This window comes from Salvelinus namaycush, chromosome 27 (assembly GCF_016432855.1).
Source record: "Salvelinus namaycush isolate Seneca chromosome 27, SaNama_1.0, whole genome shotgun sequence".
Classification (NCBI taxonomy): Eukaryota; Metazoa; Chordata; class Actinopteri; order Salmoniformes; family Salmonidae; genus Salvelinus; species Salvelinus namaycush.
The window spans coordinates 13,774,532-13,799,435 of NC_052333.1; the positions used below are offsets into that span (position 1 = coordinate 13,774,532).

The window sequence follows — 24,904 nt, forward strand, 5'->3', positions numbered from 1 at the left end:
GAAATCAGCTCGGTAGCGCGATTGAGCCGACATATGCAGCGTTAAACTATGAATGTAGTCTCCGAACGCGGGAATACTTGACATTTCTATCACGCTGTAGCTCAGGTCATCAGCGCTAAGGATTGAATCGAGGCCTATGTTGATGACAGTCTGTTCTCCGTTTATGTTGCCCCTTCTTTTAGAAGTTGACATCAGATATAATGATGGCAAAATATTTTCTTATGACAGATATATAGAATTTTAGCAATATTTGGATGATTTAATGTGTTTTTGTTCTTTGCCTCTATTTTATATTCACTTATAGGGCTATAGGCCTGGGTATTGATTTCCTAAACTGTTATTGCCATTTAGTCATTACGGTGATAGGTGTTTGAACAGGTGTGGCTTTCAAATCCGCTATTCTTGCAAGGGTTAAATCTCGCGTTAGGACCACAGGGGCTCGGTGGAAGGACATATTCTACGCACCTCACTCCAACAGCAATGAGTTTCACGGAACAAGGGACATAACTGGAAACCACATTTGTCGGAGGTGAAACGAAGCGCTAACCTGTTCAGAGCTGCAGTTCTTTGGAAGGACACCGTGGAAGAATTATGGACAAAAACTAAAGAACAACATCTATGCGTAATTCCATTTGGTCATGATTACGGACTATCCATTGCAAGCCTGAAACGTCATGGTTAGAAAGTTGTAGCCAAAAGGTGCAGCATCTGACCATGTTGTCCCCAGTCAAATTTGATGAGGGAAATAAGATTCAGCGCTGAATTCTCTATGTGAACCCGTCCCTCTCCTCTCTCTCTCTCCCGCTCACCATGCGGCTTTGGAGCAGACCCAGACCATGCCGGCGGGTGATGCTCTGTCTCTGGTTACTTATCCTCGCTCTATCCGTGGCCACGCTGGCCCTCATGGACCTGGTCTTTCGGGATCAGACCCAGACACCGCCCAACTCGCCCCGCCGTCCCTTCCAGCGGCTCTCTGGTCCACCGGACCTGGAGGTGATCGTGGATTCCTGGGACCGTCTCAAACAGGAGCATAATCTCGGTCTCGCGCCGCTGAGCTCGCTGCAGGAGGACCAGCTTCTCTTCGTGCCCTCAACCCAGGTGAGGAACCCAGCTCCGCCGCCGAGGAAGGGGAGTTACCGGATGGTTATATCGAGCGCCAAGAAGGAACCAGCGGTCCCGGTGCTACCGACGCACGGGGATATGGGGAGACCGGTGCGGCTGAAGCTGGAGGGGCTAGAGAGGGACATGGAGAAGTCTGTTCTGCAGAAATACGGCTTCAACGAGCTGGTGAGCGGACGGATCTCACTGCATCGCAGATTGCCCGAGGCTCGCCATCCTTCGTAAGTGCCCTGCATGTTCCCAAGGAGCGCACTACGCCAAAAAAGGGCTCTTCAACAACGTATCCAAAATAACTAGATAGAGTCGACAAGAGCTATCAATGACAAATATGTAGTCTAATTTCAAGATATCACTCATTACGAAATATGGTATATGGTATGTTGTTTAGTAAAGCTAATGGGTTCGTGCGTAATTACTCGTGCGTCTATACCCCTGTCAATCAATGGGAATGCTTTGACAGGTGTCTCGTTGAGCGTTACAGTGAGTCGCTGCCGTCCGCGAGCGTGGTGATATGTTTCCATGACGAGGCTTGGTCCACGCTCCTCCGCACCGTGCACAGCGTGCTCGACACAGCGCCCAAGGAGTACCTGCGCGAGGTCCTGCTCGTGGACGACCTCAGTCAGCATGGTGCGTGTAGAAGACAGTACTCAAACAATAGGCACGAGTTGTATCTAATTAGTCTAAAGTACCACTACAACATCACTGCATATCAGACGAAACTTGTTCACTCTATTCCCACCATATTCAACTATTTTATCGTGCCAGATTCTGAATAGACCCCTAGCTCGCAAGTGTCCCAAACCATTTTGCACTTGTCTGAAGGATAGGTCTTAGTAATATGACCAAACTTCCACCTATAATCCGAGTTGTGCTATGCCCATGTTATTACTGTACACATCCATCCCTGGGGTTCATTTGGAATTGGGCATACAGTACCAGTCAAAAGTTTGGACACCACTACTCATTCCATTTAAAAATATATATATTTTCTACATTGTAGAATAATAGTGAAGACATCAAAACTATGAAACAACACATATGGAATCATGTAGTAACCAAAAAAGTGTTAAACAAATCCAAATATATTTTATATTTGATATTCTTCAAAGTAGCCACCCTTTGCCTTGATGACAGGTTTGCACACTCTTGGCATTCTCTCAACCAGCTTCATGAGGTAGTCACCTGGAATGCATTTCAATTAACAGGTGTGCCTTGTTAAATGTTAATTTGTGGAATTTCTTTCCTTAATGCATTTGAGCCAATCAGTTGTGTTGTGACAAGGTAGGGGTGGTATACAGAAGATAGTCCTATTTGGTAAAAGACCAAGTCCATATTATGGCAAGAACAGCTCAAATAAGCAAAGAGAAACAACAGTCTATCATTACTTTAAGACATGAAGGTCATTCAATCTGGAAAATGTCAAGAAAAAAAATGTCAAAAAGTGCAGTCACAAAAAACATCAAGTGCTATGATGAAATTGCCTCTCACGAGGACCGTCACAGGAAAGGAAGACCCAGAGTTACCTCTGCTGCAGAGGATAAGTTCATTAGAGTTACCAGCCTCAGAAATTGCAGCCTAAATAAATGCTTCACAGAGTTCAAGTCACAGACACATCTCAACATCAACTGTTCAGAAGAGACTGTGTGAATCAGGTCTTCATGGTCAAATTGCTGCAAAGAAACCACTACTAAATTTTTGGTTCCAACCGCCATGTCTTTGTGAGACACAGAGTAGGTGAGCGGATGATTTCTGCATGTGTGGTTCCCACCATAAAGCATGGAGGATGAGGTGTGATAGTGTGGGGGTGCTTTGCTGGTGACACTGTCAGTGATTTATTTAGAATTCAAGGCACACTTAATTAACCTGCATGGCTACAACAGCATTCTGCAGCGATGCGTCATCCCATCTGGATTGCGTTTAGTGGGACTATCATTTGTTTTTCAACAGGAAAATGGCTACTTTGAAGTATAAAGAAGGTTAAAGAAAATATATTTTGATTTGTTTAACACCTTTTTGGTTACTACATGATTCCATATGTGTTATTTTATATTTTTAATGTCTTCACTATTATTCTACAATGTAGATAATAGTAAGAATAAAGAAAAACCCTGGAATGAGTAGGTGTGTCCAAACCTTTGACTGGTACTGTGTGTGTCTGATCCTGACCCTGTCTCACCTATCTGTAGGTCATCTGACCCTGCCTCCCCTATCTGTAGGTCACCTGACCCTGCCTCCCCTATCTTTAGGTCACCTGACCCTGCCTCCCCTATCTGTAGGTCACCTGACCGTGCCTCCCCTATCTGTAGGTCACCTGACCGTGCCTCCCCTATATGTAGGTCACCTGACCCTGACTCCCCTATCTGTAGGTCACCTGACCGTGCCTCCCCTATATGTAGGTCACCTGACCCTGACTCCCCTATCTGTAGGTCACTTGAAGAGTGTGCTGAGTGAGTATGTGTTGCTGCTGGAAGGGGTGCGTCTGGTCCGCAGCACGTGGCGTCTGGGCGTGGCAGGGTGTCGCTCTCTGGGTGCAGCCAGAGCTGTGGGGGAGGTACTGGTCTTCATGGACTCACACTGCGAGTGCCACAGGGGCTGGTTGGAACCACTATTGGAGCGTGTGGCACAGGACAGGTACAAACATAAACACACACACACACACACACACACACACACAAAATGGCACAATGTATGTCTGTGTTTGTGTGAATCTCTCTCTGTGTATTATATCCAATCCTTAATTGCCTTGGTAGCTTACTTGCTGAGCTGTATCCAGCAAGGTAGCAGCCATTTAGGCTAGTTGATTAAACAGAGTCCTTATATTGCCGCATGGCACTACTCCATCTCTCTCGCTCTCTCTCCCTCAAACCTCTTAATTCCCTTCCTGAATCCCTGCTCTTCTTCTGTGATGTTTTATGAAATTATCGGTTATCATCGACCAATAATCTGTCTGCAGATTTACATCCATCTAATAAAATCTTAGGTTTTTAATCTTCATTGTGAGAAAATGTTTCTGATCTAGTTGTAGGAGTTATATGAGTTTCCTCTGTGCCCAGTGTCTATCTCCTCCCATCTCCAGGACCAGAGTGGTGTCCCCCATCATAGACGTGATAGACTGGCAGACGTTCCAGTACAACGCCACCCAGTGGCCACACAGGGGAGTGTTTGACTGGAGACTGGACTTCAACTGGGAAACCCTGTCCCAACAGGAAAACCAGGATTCACCACTGGAGCCTGTCCAGTAAATATAGTCTGACCTCTGGAATACTACAGTGAAATACAGAGATTACAGACATGTCCAGCTCAAAATCGACCCCTAGTAGTACCTATCCCTGTCTACTCTTTTGATATTTCCTCTCCTTTCATTGTCCTATAGGAGTCCGGCGTTGGTGGGCGTGGTCTTAGCAATTGACAGACACTTCTTCCAGAGCGTGGGAGGTTATGATCCAGGCATGCTGTTCTGGGGGGCGGAGCATATGGAGTTGTCCATCAGGGTAAAGAAGGGAGGTTATTTATTTAATTTCACCTTTATTTAACCAGGTAGGCTAGTTGAGAACAAGTTCTCATTTACAACTGCGACCTGGCCAAGATAAAGCAAAGCAGTGCGACACAAACAACAACACAGAGTTACACATGGAATAAACAAACATACAGTCAATAACACAATAGAAAAAGGACCTCTACACCAGGCAGTGTCAGAGGAAGGGTCTAAAAATTGTCAAAGACACCAGCCACCCCAGTCATAGACTGTTCTCTCTACTACCGCATGGCAAGCGGTACCAGAGTGCCAAGTCTAGGACAAAAAGGCTTCTCAACAGTTTTTACCACCAAGCCATAAGACTCCTGAACAGGTAATCAAATGGCTACCCAGACTATTTGCATTGTGTGCCCCCCCAACCCCTCTTTTTACGCTGCTGCTATTCTCTGTTTATCATATATGCATGGTCACTTTAACTATACATTCATGTACATACTACCTCAATTGGGCCGACCAACCAGTGCTCCCGCACATTGGCTAACCGGGCTATCTGCATTGTGTCCCGCCACCCGCCACCTACCACCCGCCAACCCCTCTTTTACGCTACTGCTGCTCTCTGTTCATCATATATGCAAAGTCACTTTAACCATATCTACATGTACATACTACCTCAATCAGCCTGACTAACCGGTGTCTGTATGTAGCCTCACTACTGTATATAGCCTGTCTTTTTACTGTCGTTTTATTTCTTTACTTACCTATTGTTCACCTAATAACTTCCTTGCACTATTGATTAGAGCCTGTAAATAAGCATTTCACTGTAAGGTTTACACCTGTTGTATTCGGCGCACGTGACAAATAAACTTTGATTTGATTTGAAAAAGTATATATACAGTGTGTGTAAATGAGGTAAGATAAGGGAGGTAAGGCAATAAATAGGCCATAGTGGTGAAATAATTACAATTTAGCAATTAAACACTGGAGTGATATATATGCAGAAGATGAATGTGCAAGTAGAGATACTGGGGTGCAAAGGAGCAAAAATAAAGAAAGAAATAACAGTATGGGGATGAGGTAGTTGGATGGGCTATTTACAGATGGGCTATGTACAGGTGGAGTGATCTGTGAGCTGCTCTGACAGCTGGTGCTTAAAGTTAGTGAGGGAGATATTAGTCTCCAGCTTCAGTGATTTTTGAAATTCGTTCCAGTCAATGGCAGCAAGGAAATGGAAGGAAAGGCGGCCAAAGGAGGAATTGGCTTTGGGGGGTGACCAGTGAAATATACCTGCTGGAGCGCGTGCTACGGTTTGGTGCTGCTCTGGTGACCAGTGAGCTGAGATAAGGCAGTGCTTTACCTAGCAAAGACTTATAGATGACCTGGAGCCAGTGGGTTTGGGGACGAATATGAAGTGAGCGCCAGCCAACGAGAGCCTACAGGTCGCAGTGGTGGGTAGTATATGGGGCTTTGGTGACAAAACGGACGGCACTGTGATAGACTGCATCCAATTTGCTGAGTAGAGTGTTGGAGGCTATTTTGTAAATGACATCGCCGAAGTCAAGGATCGGCAGGATGGTCAGTTTTACGAGGGTATGTTTGGCAGCAGGAGTGAAGGATGCTTTGTTGCGAAATTGGAAGCCGATTGTAGATTTAATTTTGGATTGGAGATGCTTAATGTGAGTCTGGAAGGAGAGTTTACAGTCTTACCAGACACCTAGGTAGTTTTCCACATATTCTAAGTCAGAACCGTCCAGAGTAGTGATGCTGGACGGGCGGGCAGGTGCGGGCAGCGATCGGTTGAAGAGCATGCATTTAGTTTTACTTGCATTTAAGAGCAGTTGGAGGCCACGGAAGGAGAGTTGTATGGCATTGAAGCTCGTCTGGAGGTTAGTTAACACAGTGTCCAACAAAGGGCCAGAAGTATACAGAATGGTGTTGTCTGCATAGAGGTGGATCAGAGAATCACCAGCAGCAAGAGCGACATCATTGATGTATACAGAGAAAAGAGTCGGCCCGAGAATTGAACCCTATGGCACCCCCATAGAGACTGCCAGAGGTCTGGACAACAGGCCCTCCGATTTGACACACTGAACTCTGTCTGATAAGTAGTTGGTGAACCAGGCGAGGCAGTCATTTGAGAAACCAAGGCTGTTGTGGTCCCGTGTGGCTCAGTTGGTAGAGCATGGCGCTTGCAACGCCAGGGTTGTGGGTTCAATTCCCACGGGGGGACCAGGGTTCAATTCCCACGGCTGATCATTTTAGAAAGAGAGGGTCTTGATTGTCTAGCCCTGCTGATTTGTACAGGTCCAGATTTTCCAGCTCTTTCAGAACATCAGCTATCTGGATTTTGGTGAAGGAGAAATGGGGGAGGCTTAGGCAAGTTGCTGTGGGGGGTGCAGGGCTGCTGATCGGGGTAGGGGTGGCCAGGTGGAAAGCATGGCCAGCCGTAGAAAAATGCTTATTGAAATTCTCAATTATCGTAGATTTATCGGTGGTGACAGTGTTTCCTAGCCTCAGTGCTATGGGCATCTGGGAGGAGGTGCTCTTATTCTCCATGGACTTTACAGTGTCCCAGAACTTTTTGGAGTTTGTGCTACAGGATGCAAATTTCTGTTTGAAAAAGCTAGCCTTTGCTTTCCTAACTGCCTGTGTATATTGGTTCCTAACTTCCCTGAAAAGTTGCATATCGCGGGGGATATTCGATGCTAATGTAGTACAGCACAGGATGTTTTTGTGCTGGTCAGGGGCAGTCAGGTCTGGAGTGAACCAAGGGCTATATCTGTTCCTGGATGTACATTTTTTTGAATGGGGCATGCTTATTTATGATGGTGAGGAAAGCACTTTTAAAGAATAACCAGGCATCCCCCTACTGACGGAATAAGGTCAATATCCTTCCAGGATCCCCGGGCCAGGTCGATTAGAAAGGCCTGCTCGCTGAAGTGTTTTAGGGAGCGTTTGACAGTGATGAGGGGTGGTCATTTGACCGCAGACCCATTACGGACGCAGGCAATGAGGCAGTGATTGCTGAGGTCCTGGTTGAAGACAGCAGAGGTGTATTTGGAGGGCAGGTTGGTTAGGATGATATCTATGAGGGTGCCCGTGTTTACGGATTTGGGGTTTTACCTGGTAGGTTCATTAATAATCTGTGTGAGACATCAGGTTAATAATGTAGGATGGCCGGGGTGTTAAGCATGTCCCAGTTTAGGTCACCTAATAACACGAGCTATGAAGATAGATGGGGGGCAAACAATTCACATATGGTGTACAGGGCACAGAAGGTGGTCTATAGCAAGCGGCAACGGTGAGAGACTTGTTTCTGGAAAGGTGGATTTTTAAAAATCCACCTTGTTATGACCATAGAGGTATAATAAGAACTAGAGACTTCGTCCAAGATATCCGACCGTTGTTGTCAACGTAATCCACTAACATTTGCCGATTCACGGACCGTCTATATCCGGGTTGCATATGGCCCAACTTCATATTCGCACTAGCACTCAGTGCCCACGGAGAGCAGCTCAGCATTCAAGAAAATCATTGCGTCATCCAAAAACATGCCAGACATTGGATGAATATAAAATGTTAATATCTTCGGCTGTGAGTGATGGAGAAAAATAATTGTCCTCAGCGAAAATTCTAATTACAATTCTAATTCTAATAATTCAATGGATGTTTAGTGAAGCGTTACAGGTCCCGCGATATAAATACAAGGTCATTTTCGATTGAGCCGACATATGCAGCATTTACCGAGAATTCAGTCTCCACTATTGCGGAAAACATTGCCTTTAAATTTCAATCACGCTGTACAGCTGAACTTCCGCAATGGGGATTGAATAGGGCGGTGCACAATTGGCCCAGCGTCGTCCGGGTTAGGCCGTCATTGTAAATAAGAATTTGTACTTAACTGACTTGCCTAGTTAAAAAAAGGTTAAATAAAAACAATAAAAATAGAGCCCTAAAGTGTCTTATTAGGAATTTTCAAATCTGACTTCTCTATGTGGGGGGTGTAAGGAGCTGTCCATCAGGGTAAAGGGGGAGGTTATATATGGAATGCAAAGGGCTGATTGATGATGGAATGTCTCACTAGCAGGATTATGTAGCATGTTACATAAGGGCCCTGGTCGAAAGTAGTGCACTAGTGAATAAGGTGCCGTTATGACATTTTTATATCCATCATGGAATGTTTAATTAAAATTATGGTTTGGAATGATGAGCAAACGGAAACCTTGGGAAATAAAGAGGAATAGGATCGAAGTGTACTGTTGGTTGATAGTGTATTTGCAGACAGGTGTCAGTGAATGTGAAGCTTTTGTGATCCTAGCAATTAAAGATTCACACATACATCTTCATTTGAAAGACATTTTGACAATGTAGCGAAAGTAATGGAGTCTGAGTGAAGACACACCTGTCTGCGTCTGTGGAGCTTAGATGTGCGGATGATTCTACAAGGCTTCTGTAGATTGGGCTGCTCATCTTGGTGAAGTCATATTACAACAAAAAAAGGTGATGGCATCTCCCTGTCTCTGTCTGTCTGTTTGTCCCGGTCCAGGTGTGGTTGTGTGGGGGCTCCATGGAGGTGGTCCCCTGCTCCAGAGTGGCTCACCTGGGGCACCATCACCAGCCCTATACCCTCCCTGACCAGGACATCCTCCAGAGGAACAAGATACGCATCGCTGACACCTGGCTGGATGCCTTCAGGAAGATCTACTATAAGAGAGATACACTAGCTCACTTCATCAGGCAGGTAGGGTGTGTGTATGCGGTGTGTGCACGTGTGTGTGTGCATGCATTTATATCTAGGCGTGTGTGTGTACTGAGTGTACAAATCATTAGGATCACCTTCCTAATATTGAGTTGCACCCCCTTTTGCTCTCGGGGCATGGACTACAGGGATGCTGGCCCATATTGACTTCAATACTTCCCATAGTTGTGTCAAGCTGTCTGGATGTCCTTTGGGTGGTGGACCATTCTTGAAACACACGGGAAACTGTTGAGCGTGAAAAACCCATCAGCGTTGCAGTTCTTGACCCGATCAGGTGCACCTGGAACCTACTACCATACCCTGTTCAAAGGCACTTAAATGTTGTCTTGCCTATTCACCCTCTGAATGGCACACACACATCCAAGTCTCAAGGCTTAAAAATCCTTCTTTAACCTGTCTCCCCCCCTTCATCTACACTGATTGAAGTGGATTTAACAGGTGACGTCAATAAGCGATTATAGCTTTCACCTGGATTTACCTGGTCAGTCTGTCATGGAAAGAGCAGGTGTTCCTAATGTTTTGTACAATCAGTGTGTGTGTGTTTGCACATGTCTGCTTCTGGCATTGATCTCAAATGAATGTGTGTGTCCTGTTCCCTGTGCAGTCTGAGAGTCCTAACATTACAGAACTAGTCAGACTGAAGAAGAGACTGGGCTGCCGTAACTTCCACTGGTTCCTGACGAACGTCTACCCAGACCTCTATATACCCCAGGACAGACCTTCACTCTCAGGGGAGGTAGGACTCACCCCCCCACACACACTTGTATAGCTATTATATCATTATCCTTGTACATTGACTAATATATTGTGTTATTCTTGTGCTGTATGTTGAACATGAATGTATCATGTAACATATTGTGCCTGTATGTTTGAAGCTATACAATGTTGGCACTGGCTATTGTGCGGATTACCCTGGAGGACGGGGTCCACAGGGCGCCACTATGGACATAGCACCCTGCAGTGGCAATGGCTACCAGGTAACCATGACAATGATGATGACAATGGTGATGATGATATTGGAGACAGTGAGAGCAGATCCTAAATCAAAAGATCACGATGATGCTGATGTAGTGATGAAGACTAAAGTTTTACTCCCCTGTCTGTCCTCTCTTCAGCACTGTGAGCTGAACTCCATGGGAGAGGTGCGCTGGGGGCCAGCGGGACGGCTGTGTTTCCACGCCCAAGGGGAGAGGGTGGTACTAACCCCGTGCCCCGCCCATCAGCTGCCCCGCAACAAACCACAGTGGAGGGTCATCAAGGTCAGTGAAGGGGCAAAGGTCATGCATGACATGACAACTGCAAACTTGTACAAAATAAATAAGCAAAAAATAATAATAGAGCTGTTGTAACGCTTGTCGTGGTTGGAAGAAGAGGAGGACCAATGCGCAGCGTGGTAAGTGTCCATAATGATATAATTTAATAAACCAACCGAACACTGAAGAAAATAACAAAAATACAAACAAACAACCGAAACAGTCCCGTATGGTGAAAACACTAACACAGGATACAACCACCCACAAAAACCAATGAAAAACAGGCTACCTAAATATGGCTCCCAATCAGAGACATCGACTGACACCTGCCTCTGACTGGGAACCATACTAGGCCAAACACATAGAAATATAACCATAGAACAAAACATAGAAAAACAACATAGAATGCCCACCCCAACTCACGCCCTGACCAAACTAAAAATAAAGACATAACAAAGGAACTAAGGTCAGAACGTGACAGTACCCCCCCCCCCCCACCCCAAAGGTGCGAACTCCGGCCGCAAAACCTGAACCTATAGGGGAGGGTCTGGATGGGCATTTACCGCGGTGGCGGCTCTGGAGCGGGACGAGGACCCCACTCCACCATAGTCTCGGCCCACTTCTGTGACACCTTAGGAGCGGCGACCCTCGTCACCGACCCTGGATTGGAGACCCTAGTAAAGAACACCACTGGACTGAGGGGCGCTTCTGGACTGAGGGGCAGCTCCGGACAGGAGGGCGACTCTGGCAGCTCCGGACAGGAGGGAGACTCCGGCAGATCCGGACTGGAGGGAGACTCTGGCGCCTCAGGCAGATCCGGACTGACGGGCGGCTCAGGCGGCTCCTGACTGACGGGAGGCTCAGGCGGTTCCTGACTGACGGGCGGCTCAGGCGGCTCCTGACTGACGGGCGGCTCAGGCGGCTCCTGACTGACGGGCGGCTCAGGACAGACGGGCGGCTCAGGCGGCTCAGGACAGACGGGCGGCTCTGGAAGGTCCGGACTGGAGGAAGGCTCTGGAGCGTCCGGACTGGAGGGACACACAGGAGACTTGGTTCTTAGAACAGGCACAGTACTCACCAGGCTGGAGAGATCTACTGGAGGTCTGGTCCTTGGAAGAGGCACAGGATAGACCGGTCCGTGGAGGCGCACTGGAGATCTCGAACTAAGGGCCTGAACAACCCGTCCTGGCTGGATGTTGATTTTAGCCCGGCACTTGCGGGGCGCAGGCACAGGACGCACTGGGCTGTGCAGACCCACGGGAGACACAGTGCGTAGGGCTGGTGCCATATAACACGGACCGAGGAGACGCACTGGAGACCAGATGCGCTGAGCAGGCTTCATCGCACCTGGCTCGATGCCCACTCTAGCCCGGCCGATACGAGGAGCGGCAATGTAGCGCACCGGGCTATGCGTGCGCACTGGGGATATCGTGCGCTTCTCCGCATAACACGGCGCCTGCCCGGACCACCTCTCTCCACGGAAAGCACGGGAAGTTGGCTCAGGTCTCCTACCTGACTTAGCCACACTCTCCGTGTGCCACCCCCCAATACATTTTTGGGGCTGCCTCTCGGGCTTCCTTGCCAGCCGTGTTCCCTCGTAACGCCGGTTCCCTTTTCCTGCTGCCGCCGCTCTCCTGGCTGCCTCCACCTGTTCCCATGGGAGGCGATCCCTACCAGCCAGGATCTCCTCCCATGTGTAGGATCCCTTGCCGTCTAGAATGTCCTCCCATGTCCATGAGTCCAGAACTCGCTGCTGCCCGATACCACGCTGCTTGGTCCTTGGTTGGTGGGTGGTTCTGTAACGCTTGTCGTGGTTGGAAGAAGAGGAGGACCAATGCGCAGCGTGGTAAGTGTCCATAATGATATAATTTAATAAACCAACCGAACACTGAACAAAATAACAAAAATACAAACAAACAACCGAAACAGTCCCGTATGGTGAAAACACTTAACACAGGATACAACCACCCACAAAAACCAATGAAAAACAGGCTACCTAAGTATGGTTCCCAATCAGAGGCAGGTGTCAGTCGTTGTCTCTGATTGGGAGCCATATTTAGGTAGCCTGTTTTCCTTTGTGTTTTGTGGGTGGTTGTTGTCCTGTGTCTGTGTTTTCACCATACGGGACTGTTTCGTTTTCATTTTGTATCATTCACGTTGTTATTTTTGTATTCTTAGTGTTCAGTTATTAAATTGAATATGGACACTTACCACGCTGCGCTTTGGTCCTCCTCTTCTTCCAACCACGGCAAGCGTTACAGCTGTATGAAGTGTTACTTATTTAGGTGTTTGTAATTTGACACAGATATAATAATAATACAGACAATTCATAATTTATAGATTTTTTTCTTCAGCTGAGTGGCCAGGTGGTTCACTTGCAGACCCAGAGATGTCTGGAAGCTGTGAAGGAGGAGGGGGGTAAGCCGCAGAGGGACACAGGAGGTCACCAGAGAGGGGGCAACGCTACCCAGAAGGGTCTGTTCCTGCGCCCCTGTGCCCATCAGCCCCGGCAACAGTGGCACTTCGAACAGCTAGTTGTCCCTAAAGGGGCCTGAGTCTGACTTGAAGTATAGTTACAGTACATTGCCTAAAGGCACATAATAAAAGCGCATGTTGTAAGGAGCCAGTTTCATAAGTGGGTCCCTATGGGCAAGAGGTCTAAGGCTAAATTCAATAGCAATACTGATGTGGCTATACTGTATGTCTGTATATTCTTTGCAATGGCTTGTGGAATCAGCATCTTGCCTGCATTTAGATTTTGTTTCTGTTTTAAGGACATATAATGCAAGTTCTATGGTGTGAACACAATTTAACCATAAATCACAGAGGAAATAAGCTGTATGATTTTGTACAATGCTGCACATAAAGGAATATTCTATATTATGAAATTGCCAGATTTAGTTTGCGAATAGCCTATAATGTAGGCTTAATGGTGACTGAATCCTTTAGAACAATTTAGAAGTGCAAACAATCAAGATCTTTCATCCTGAATAAAATATCTGACAAAAGTATCAATAGTATGGTGTGTGGATGTTTCAATGTATAAACGTCTCCAAGCTCAGAAGTAACCTAGGCCTACACAATTCCGACAATTCAGATGGCAGACTGATCAATTCGCTGACTGACAGAAGAGGCATTGCCACCTTTATTACCAGGAGAGTCAGCATACAATCATCTTCTGTACATATTCAATTAAATAAGTACAAAAAGGGTGTCTGTTAATCACAAAATGCAACTATAATCTACTAATGATGTGCCAATGTATTCTATGACTATACTGTATAACGTACTCATTTCACTGTGGAGGATTCATCTCCAAGTGATTCCTATGAATACAATGAGTTTCATAATAAAGGTGTTATATTTTTTTTTTTAAGTCCAATCATGATAATTTAGGACATCTAGGCAGGTTTTTGGAGAGGTGCTTTCCGAGTGAAGCTGAAAAGGCAGAAGGGGCAGGGATACAGTCTCTCCCCTGTGTGGGTCTTTATGTAGACTTTGACTTTGTTCATAAAAGCGCTCCCCACATTCTTGCCAGGAGTATGGCTTCATATCAAGATGAGTCTGGCTCCTCATGTGACTGGTCAGAGAACCATAGTGGTTAAACCGGTTGGAGCATTCAAGGAATTCAAAAGGCTTTTCCCCAGTGCAGAGGAGCTTGTGTTTAGACAGATCCCCAGACTGAGTGAAGCTTTTACCACACACTACAGGTGTATGGTTTCTCACCTGTGTAAGTCAGATAATGTTTTTTTAAAGTATGAGAGTCTAAAAAACTGCTTGCCACACACTGTGCAGTGGTAGGGCCTCTCCCCAGTTTGTGAGCGCATGTGTAACTTCAACAACCCAAGCCTCAAGAACTCCCGCCCACAAATCCCACAGTGGTAGTTCTTCTCGTTGCTGTGGATCTCAGTTTAAGATAAACTTTGTCATCGAAGTCTTTACCACACACAGAAAGGTCTCTCCCCTGAGTGTGTTCGCAGGTGAAGTGTCAGATGTGCCCTTCTTGCATACTGCTTGTCTCATTGGAAGCAGGAGAACTTCCTCTCACCAGTGTGAACAGACAGGTGAGTCCAGAGGAGCGACTTCTGTTTGAAAGCCTTCCCGTAGTACAGGTATTTGAACGGCTTGAGCCCCGAGTGTATTAACAAGTGATAACGGTAACTGCTGTTCTCTGAGAAGCGCTTGCCGCACTCCTTGCATTTATAAGGCTTCTCTCCGGTGTGGATGAATATGTGAATGTCCAGGCTCATAGGAGTACTGATGACTTCCCCAGACTCCCAGACAGACCACAGGCTTAGTGTCCTTAGGTTTAGAGCCCTCTGGTTCATGACACCGGTAAGGCCCCAGTCCCCAGCAATTCTCAAAGCTTTTCCCACAGTCGGAGCAACCAATGTGTCCATTGGTGCGAAAAACTGCCATTTTGTGCAAATTCTTGCAGTGCTTCAGCAGGGTGCCCAGGTACGAAAATCTGCAGGCATAGGTGGAGTTTCCCCGGAACGCCGGGGGGACGGGCAGGTTTCTGAGGAAGGGCAGAGGGGTGGGCCTGGCATGTGTGGATGTCTAGCTGTCATGGGGTGTGGAATATACAGCTACAGTGGGAACATCTGTTTGTGAGGGCGTATACTGTTTTACTCTTTGAGACGTGGCTTTTCAACATGGCCAGGTACTGCTTCTGGTGTTTGGTCTTGATGTGGTTCTCCAGGAAGTAACAGTCAGTGAAGGAGATGGTGCAGTGTGGACAAGGTAAGAACTTCAGAGAAGAGACTGAGGTAGAGGGATAGAGGTGGAAGGAGGGACAGAGAGGTGGAAGGAAGGTAGAGAAAGAGAACATAATAAATAAATAATCCCAGTTGAGATCAAATTAAAATCTTCAGTAATTCATCAACCATTTAAACTGCAATGTTGCGACTAGACTATGTATGAACAGTTTGTCCTACCTTGATTGTTATCTTCATCCCTTCTGGCAACCGTCTCATCCTTCACCAAACATACTTTTCTCTCAGTCTGAGAAAAATCGTAACCACCACTTTATAGATTAGAAAGTTGAAGAAACCACAGTAAGCATAAACCAACAATCTAATTGCTCTTGTCTAGTTACTAAATGTCACATGTTGGGAACTATTACTAACTCCTCTTACATTAGATAATCTTGTTAGTATCACCACAGGACTCCTCCATATCCTGCTACACCTGGTTGGTGGGGTGGAATATGTTTGATGTTATTTGATGTGCTTTTGCTTCTCCAGCAAGGAACGTTTGGAATGGTCAGTCACCCATTTCCATCCTTTCAAGGTATGTTGGTTCTTTATTTATTTGGGTGGAGTTGAAAGTAACCCAATTAATGTAGAACTGTTTAGTTCTCTTGGTTCTGTTACATTGCTTTTTCCCAGATGTGTTATTCATCTTGTAGACTTGAATCCACATTTTCCTTTTCCTTTGAATTATGTGGAAAGACCAGTTGGGATAAGGGGACAACACCATTTCTCATCCCTGGATTGAGGAACAATTTCCAAACGATATTTTGCGCTGTCTCGTTGATGTCTTAATCTAAACAGGAAGCCTGTCCGACCACAGTGCAGCTGTAAGGAATCGTATGGTCAGAATCTATTCTGGCTAAGAACAATGTTGAACGTGGCCTGCGCAGTCTCTGCGCAAATATGAACCCACGAAAGAGCAGTCCGTCAATCACTTCCGGGGTCAACAAATCTTCCACAGGAAGGTTATCTAACTAACTTGTACAATGAGGAAGATCATATGAAACATTATCATCACATTGGTAAGACTTTGTTTTCAGAGAGACTAGCTAGCTATATTCTGTAGGGAATGCAGTCAGGACTAAACAATGTTACGATAGCTGTTTGCTGTCATGTGAAAGGGCATAGGGTTGTGTAACTGGACTGACTGAGCTAGCCATGCTATGCTGTTTTAAAAACGCTGTGGTTGCACAGTTGGTTATCATGCTAGTTACATCAGACATACATGTTGGGATGCCGGGTAACAAGAAAGAGACCGGGGTGTTGTAATCGATTTGTATATCAATTAACTAGATTACGTGACTGACAATCTGGTTTAGACCACCTATAACTGGCCAGCACCAACCAACACCACATTTCTCTCTTCCTCTCTTGCAATATGTTTCCTCTATAAAGTTAAGGTGAAGTGACATCCTATCGCAATGAGCGTCCCTTGTCTACTGTCCACGGCTGCTCGAAGCTTCACATTGCCGGGAGCGTCCGGTGTTCTGCTACGCGGGTTCCGTGTATTGTGCACTTGTTCGATCACAAGGTGAGTTGAGTTCCATCTCGAATATGTCGAGTATTGTTGCGGTCAGGTCGCCGTTCACCACTGTCATTGTTGTGGGTTAGGAGAGGCCCGTCTGTGACTGATTGTGCAGCTACTACACTTTTGCCACTTCTTTTCCAACACCAGAGCCTCCATACACCCAGAACTACTCGCCTGTTATTAGATTATGATTTACTTAAAGTTTGTTGGACCCAGCTGACAATAGGTAAAAGTCAATTTGCCGTTTGTGTTTTGACATCTGCACACAGGTAAGACTGCAGTGTCTTTATAGGTGCCATTGAGGTTATAGCCTTATGTAACCTTTGAGGTGATCAGCTTGGCTACATTATTTTCTGATAGATGGACATGTTTAAATAAAGTAGGCATTTTTGTTGTCTTTTCAGGAAAATGTCATCCAGAAGACAAATGGATCATCTAGAGAGGACAGCCAGCAACTACAGACAAGATGTGAGTGACCACCCAGCTGTGTTCGTACTATAGCAGCAGAACTGTGGCTTATGCAATTCAAAGCTGAAAACATTTTTGGGCTACATTCTGTTTCATCACGAGACTGTCAATTGCTGAGAGTTTTCCTTGTCTTTATGCTCTAGGTTAGTAGTGTACAGAGTCTTAACTATTGCCACAGGTTACAATTGTTCATATTCATGATTGACAGGTTATTTAATTTGTAAAGTTTGTGTGTCTGTCTGTGTCAAGGGTGTATATCCGGCGCAGGTATGTGGCATCATGGACGAGTCTGAGACAGTGAAACGCCTCCGGCTAGCTGTCCATCCAGACTTCACTTTCAGAGCTGGCCAGTGGTGAGTAGTACAGTACTGTGTCGTTTGGCTACATTCGTAGCTCATTGTAAGGATTCTGAATACAGCATAACACCAATGGCTTTGGGGAGAGGCTGCTTCCACCTATCCAATCCTTTCTGATCTGCACAAGCGCGAAGTGGTATGTTGTAGGTATGTGTAGATACTAGGGTTGGAAAGGTATTCGTACTGAACCGTTCGGTATGGGGACCTCGGTTCAACCGCACTGTGAAACCGAATGAATTAATAAATATAAACATTAAGGCTTGGCTATGCCTACACTGCATTGTATGCCATTTCCTTGTGAATAAATCAGAGCTGAAAAAAGATTGTAGGCTATTCCGTTAATTAAAACAACTAGAGCCTATGCGCACGTTGTAATAAAAATTATAATCTTAACTGGCGGATTTGTGAGGCGCAGCCGGGAACTCTGTAGATGGCAAGAGGTGAGATCAATAAACCAGAATGGGAGGATCCTCCATCGTTTAAATCTCCAGTTTCGGGAACATTTTGGCTTCACAGTTGATTACAACGGCGATGGACAGAGGTATGGATAAAATGTTTATAGTATGTTCTCCACTGCTCAATGAGAGTAGCCTATGCAGAGTGGCCAATCACAAGTCATCAAAGTGCCACTACAGTCATAAGAGCCTCTGTGTGTGGCAAAGCAAGTTGGGAGATTATCTAATCAATGTAATTAAAATGCTCGAGTTAACAGAGAAGTATATGCTACAACGAACGAGAGCCAACGGGTAGGATGTTATTTAATAATTTGAATGGAGGTGTTGTTATTTGTAACTGTAGGACAGGAAGAAAGCAAATGCAGACCCAACTAGCTTCTCTCCATTTGATACAGTCAAGAGGGCTACTACGTAATCATATTGGATGATACAGTTGAAGTCGGAAGTTTACATACACCTTTGCCAAATACATTTAAGCTCAGGTTTTCACAATTCCTGACATCTAATCCTAGTAAAAATTCCCTGTTTTAGGTCAGTTAGGATCACCACTTTATTTTAAGAATGTGAAATGTCAGAATGATAGTAGAGAATTATTTATTTCAGCTTTTATTTCTTTCATCACATTCCCAGTGGGTCAGAAGTTTACATACACTCAATTAGTATTTGGTATGATTGCCTTTAAATTGTTTAACTTAGGTCAAACGTTTTGGGTAGCCTTCCACAAGCTTCCCAAAATAAGTTGGGTGAATTTTGGCCCATTCCTCCTGACAGAGCTGGTGTAACTGAGTCAGGTTTGTAGGCCTCTTTGCTCGCACATGCTTTTTCAGTTCTGCCCACACATTTTCTATAGGATTGAGGTCAGGGCTTTGTGATGGCCACTCCAATACCTTGACTTTGACTTTAAGCCATTGCCACAACTTTGGAAGTATGCTTGGGGTCATTGTCCATTTGGAAGACCCATTTGCGACCAAGCTTTAACTTCCTGACTGATGTCTTGAGATGTTGCTTCAATATATCCACAGAATTTCCCTTCCTCATGATGCCATCTATTTTGTGAAGTGCACCAGTCCCTTCTGCAGGAAGCACCCCCACAACATGATGCTGCCACCCCTGTGCTTCACGGTTGGGATGGTGTTCTTCAGCTTGCAAGCCTCCCCCTTTTTCATCCAAACATAATGATGGTCATTATGGCCAAACAGTTCTATTTTTGTTTCATCAGACTGAGGATATTTCTCAAAAAAGTACCATATTTGTCCCCATGTGCAGTTGCAAACGGTAGTCTGGCTTTTTTATGGCGGTTTTGGAGCAGTGGCTTATTCCTTGCTGAGCGGCATTTCAGGTTATGTCGATATTGGACTCGTTTTACTGTGGCTATAGATACTTTTGTACCTGTTTCCTCCAGCATCTTCACAAGGTCCTTTGATGTTGTTCTGGGATTGATTCGCACTTTTCGCACCTAAGTACATTCATCTCTAGGAGACAACACGTCTCCTTCCTGAGCGGTATGACGGCTGCGTGGTCCCATGGTGTTTATACTTGAGTAATATTGTTTTGACAGATGAACGTGGTACCTTCAGGCGTTTGGAAATTGTTCCCAAGGATGAACCAGACTTGTGGAGGTCTACAATTTTTTTTCTGAGGTCTTTGCTGATTTCTTTTGATTTTCCCATGATGTCAAGCAAAGAGGCACTGAGTTTGAAGGTAGGCCTTGAAATACATCCATAGTACACCTCCAATTGACTCAAATGATGTCAATTAGCCTATCAGAAGCTTCTAAAGCCATGACATCATTTTCTGGAATTTTCCAAGCTGTTTAAAGGCACAGTCAACTTAGTGTATGTAAACTTCTGACCCGCTGGAATTGTGATACAGTGAATTTTAAGTGAAATAATCTGTCTGTAAACAGTTGTTGGAAAAATGTCTTGTGTCATGCAAAAGTAGATGTCCTAACCGACTTGCCAAAACTATAGTTTCTTAACAAGAAATTTGAGGAGTGGTTGAAAAACGAGTTTTAATGACTCCAACCTAAGTGTATGTAAACTTCCGACTTCAACTGTAAATAACCTAGCTATGACAAGCTAGAAGTTAGTCTACTAGCGCAAATCGGCTTGTTTGGTTACTACCTGGCTTTCAGTACACAAGGCCCCTCCGCATGCTCTCCCTAGCGCTGTATCAGCTCTGGTTTATAAAATAGCTTACAAGTGGACTTGTCTGTTGCTTTCTTCACTCAAAATCGACCACGTCTATATGGAACTTGTTGTCTTCGGGTCCGTTTGGAACAGGTCTCCATATTAAAACATTTATTTATGCATATTTGTCTTGGTGGGAAAGCCCCAGGTCCATTTTGAAACCCTGTCAACTTTTTAGACCTCTACCTTTGGGCCAACATAACAGTCCCTGTCACAAGACAATTCCAGGAACATTAGGAATGTCACAGAAACTGGACTTGGCCACAAATAGGGTGGTTTTTAATTTAGAGTATTTTGCCAAATAAACAAACATTAACTACAGTAACTGTTAGAATTTCATTTTTCCACTCTACTGTAACTGAACTGTGACCCCAAAGCCTCAGTACGTACCAAACCATGGTTTTGGTCAACCGTTACACCCCTAGTAGATACCAATAATCTACACTACCATTCAAAAGTTTGGGGTCACTTAGAAATGTCCTTGTTTTCCATCAAAACATACATGAAATGAGTTGCAAAATGAAAAGGTTATAAGTAATGATTTTTAATTGAAATAATAATAATTGTGCTTTTGTCAATGAATCCTCCATTTGCAGCAATTACAGCCTTGCAGACCTTTGGCATTCTAGTTGTCAATTTGTTGAGGTAATCTGAAGAGATTTCACCCCATGCTTCCTGAAGCACCTCCCACAAGTTGGATTGGCATGATGGGCACTTCTTACGTACCATACGGCCAAGCTGCTCCCACAACAGCTCAATAGGGTTGAGATCCGGTGACTGTGCTGGCCACTCCATTATAGACAGAATACCAGCTGACTGATTTTTCCCTAAATAGTTATTGCATAGTTTGGAGCTGTGCTTTGGTTCATTGTACTGTTGTAGGAGGAAATTGGCTCCGATTTAAGCACCGTCCACAGGGTATGGCATGGCGTGGCAAAATGGAGTGATAGCTTTCCTTCTTCGAGATCCCTTTTACCCTGTACAAATCTCCCACTTTACCACTACCAAAGCACCCCCAGACCATCACATTGCCTCCACTATGCTTGACAGATGGCATCAAGCACTCCTCCAGCATCTTTTCATTTTTTCTGCGTCTCACGAATGTTCTTTGTGATCCGAACACCTCAAACTTAGATTCGTCTGTCCATAACACTTTTTTTCCAATCTTCCTCTGTCCAGTGTCTGTGTTATTTTGCCCATCTTAATCTTTTATTTTTCTTGGCCAGTCTGAGATATGGCTTTTTCTTTGCAACTCTGCTTAGAAGGCCAGCATCCCGGAGTCGCCTCTTCACTGTTGACGTGGTGTCTGGTGTTTTGCGGGTACTATTTATTTAAGCTGCTAGTTGAGGACTTGTGATGTGTCTGTTTCTCAAACTAGACATTCTAATGTACTTGTCCTCTTGTTCAGTTGTGCACCGGGGCCTCCCACGCCTCTTTCTATTCTGGTTAGAGCCAGTTTGCGCTGTTCTGTGAAGGGAGTAGTACACAGCGTTGTACGAAATCTTCAGGTTCTTGGCAATTTCTCACATGGAATAGCCTTAATTTCTCAGATCAAGAATAGACTGACGAGTTTCAGAAGAAAGTTCTTTGTTTCTGGCCATTTTGAGCCTGTAATCGAACCCACAAATGCTGATGCTCCAGATACTCAACTAGTCTAAAGAAGGCCAGTTTTATTGCTTCTTTAATCAGGACAACAGTTTTCAGCTGTGTTAACATAATTGTAAAAGTGTTTTCTAATGATCAATTAGCCTTTTAAAATGATAAACTTGGATTAGCTAACACAAGCGTGCCTTTGGAACACAGGAGTGATGGTTGCTGATAATGGGCCTATGTAGATATTCCATTAAAAATCAGCCGTTTCCAGCTACAATAGTCATTTACAACATTAACAATTTCTACACTGTATTTCTGATCAATTTGATGTTATTTTAATGGACAAAAACAATAGCTTTTATTTCCAAAACAAGGACATTTCTAAGGGACCTCAAACTTTTGAACGGTGTCACTTAGAAATGTCCTTGTTATTGAAAGAATTTCATTTTTTGTCCATTTTAATAAAATAACATCAAATTGATATGTATGTATTATAAACACTAGGTGACTGATGGGGGGGCGCTTTGTTGAAGCCACCTTGCCTCCATCTTGGCACTCCCCCACCGTTGTAAAAAATGTTTTGGAAACTACAGAAATATATTTATTCATGTCTACATTAGTTTTTTGCCACATGTATATTACAGACACCTTTAATGCATACTTTTACATTATGTTACCTGATCATAAAAATGAAAAAAGATATACACTGAACAAAAATATAAGTGCAATATGCAACAATTTCAAAGATTTTACTGAGTTGCTGTATAATCAGTAAAAGGAACAGTAAATCAAATCAAAGTTTTTGTCACGCGCGCCGAATACAACAGGTGTAAACCTTACAGTGAAATGCTTACTTACAGGCTCTAACCAATCGTGCAAAAAAAGGTGTTAGGTGAACAATAGGTAAGTAAAGAAATAAAACAACAGTAAAAAAATAAATAACAGCGAGGCTACATACAGACACGGGTTAGTCAGGCTGATTGAGGTAGTATGTAGATATGGTTAAAGTGACTATGCATATATGATGAACAGAGCGTAACAGTAGCGTAAAAGAGGGGTTGGCGGGTGGCGGGACACAATGCAGATAGCCCGGTTAGCCAATGTGTGGGAGCACTGGTTGGTTGGGCCAATTGAGGTACTATGTACATGAATGTATAGATAAAATGACTCTGCATATATGATTAACAGAGTGGCAGCAGCGTAAAAGAGGGGTTGGGGGGGCACACAATGCAGATTGTCCGGGTAGCCATTTGATTACCTGTTCAGAAGTCTTATGGCTTGGTGGTAAAAACTGTTGAGAAGCCTTTTTGTCCTAGACTTGGCACTCTGGTACCGCTTGCCATGCGGTAGTAGAGAGAACAGTCTATGACTGGGGTTTTTGACAATTTTTAGGCCCTGCCTCTGACACCGCCTGGTATAGAGGTCCTGGATGGCAGGCAGCTTAGTCCCAGTGATGTACTGGGCCGTTCGCACTACCCTCTGTAGTGCCTTGCGGTCGAAGGCAGTGATGCAACCAGTCAGGATGCTCTCGATGTTGTAGAACCTTTTGAGGATCTGAGGACCCATGCCAAATCTTTTTAGTTTCCTGAGGGGGAATAGGCTTTGTCGTGCCCTCTTCACGACTGTCTTGGTGTGTTTGGACATTTCTTTTTGTTGGTGATGTGGACACCAAGGAACTTGAAGCTCTCAACCTGCTCCACTACAGCCCTGTCGATGAGAATGGGGGCGTGCTCGGTCCTCCTTTTCCTGTAGTCCACGATCATCTCCTTAGTCTTGGTTACGTTGAGGGATAGGTTGTTATTCTGGCATTCTCACATAGGTGTTCCTTTGGTCCAGGTGGGAAAGGGCAATGTGGAGTGCAATAGAGATTGCATCATCTGTGGATCTGTTTGGGCGGTATGCAAATTGGAGTGGGTCTAGGGTTTCTGGGATAATGGTGTTGATGTGAGCCATTACCAGCCTTTCAAAGCACTTCATGGCTGCAGACGTGAGTGCTACAGGTCTGTAGTCATTTAGGCAGGTTGCCTTTGTGTTCTTGGGCACAGGGACTATGGTGGTCTGCTTGAAACATGTTGGTATTACAGACTCAATCAGGGACATGTTGAAAATGTCAGTGAAGACACATGCCAACAGAACAGTAAAAGGAAATCCGTGAATTGAAATAAATTCATTAGGCTCTAATCTATGGATTTCACATGACTGGTAATCCAGATATGCAGCTGTTGGTTACAGAGACCTTTAAAAAAAGGTAGGGGCGTGGATCAGAAAACCAGTCAGTATCTGGTATGACCACCATTATCCTCATGCAGTGCGACACATCTCCTTCACATAGAGTTGATCAGGCTGTTGATTTTGGCCTCTTCAATGACTGTGCAAAGTTGGCTGGAACTGGAACATGCTGTCTTACACATCGATCCAGAGTATTCCAAACATGCTCAATGGGTGACATGTCTGGTGAGTAGGCAGACAGTGGAAGAACTGCAACATTTTCAGCTTCCAGGAATTGTGTCCAGATCCTTGAGACATGGGGCCGTGCATTATCATGCTGAAACATGAGGTGATGGCGGCGGTGAATTGCGTGACAATGGGCCTCAGGATCTCGTCACGGTATCTCTGTGCATTCAAATTGCCATTGATAAAATGCAATTGTGTTCGTTGTCTGTAGCTTATACCAGCACATACCATAACCCCACCGCCACCATGGATCCCTCTGTCCCACAATAATGACATCAGCAAACCGCTCACCTACACAGCAGTTGAAACTGCAGTCAGGTCAAGACCCTGGTGAGGACGACGAGCAAACAGATGAGCTTCCCTTAGACACTTTCTGACAGTTTTGCAGAATTTCTTCAGTTGTGCAAACCCAGGTTCATCAGCTGTCCGGGTGGCTGGTCTCAGACGATCTTACAGGTGAAGAAGCTGGATGTGGAGGTCCTGGGCTGGTGTGGGTACATGTGG

The 24,904-nt window shown here is 45.0% G+C and overlaps 1 protein-coding gene, 1 long non-coding RNA gene and 1 pseudogene across 2 annotated transcripts; 2 read left to right on the plus strand and 1 right to left on the minus strand.

Annotated features, from left to right (window-relative positions):
• Window positions 1–483: 483 nt before the first annotated feature.
• LOC120022658 (polypeptide N-acetylgalactosaminyltransferase 15-like) lies at window positions 484–13,594 on the plus strand. The gene is made up of 10 exons (XM_038966642.1): window positions 484–1,340; window positions 1,580–1,746; window positions 3,546–3,750; window positions 4,196–4,357; window positions 4,493–4,610; window positions 9,138–9,332; window positions 9,955–10,086; window positions 10,226–10,327; window positions 10,466–10,609; window positions 12,958–13,594. The coding sequence occupies exons 1-10, from the start codon at window positions 811–813 to the stop codon at window positions 13,156–13,158; spliced, it is 1,956 nt and encodes a 651-aa protein (XP_038822570.1). The 5' UTR covers window positions 484–810; the 3' UTR covers window positions 13,159–13,594.
• Window positions 13,595–14,803: 1,209 nt separating this feature from the next.
• LOC120022044 lies at window positions 14,804–16,006 on the minus strand (annotated as a pseudogene).
• A 280-nt stretch (window positions 16,007–16,286) lies between these two features.
• Window positions 16,287–17,707, plus strand: LOC120022812. Its single transcript, XR_005472639.1, has 4 exons — window positions 16,287–16,379; window positions 16,753–16,888; window positions 17,290–17,353; window positions 17,603–17,707. It is a non-coding gene; the product is annotated as an uncharacterized LOC120022812 (long non-coding RNA).
• Window positions 17,708–24,904: the final 7,197 nt, after the last annotated feature.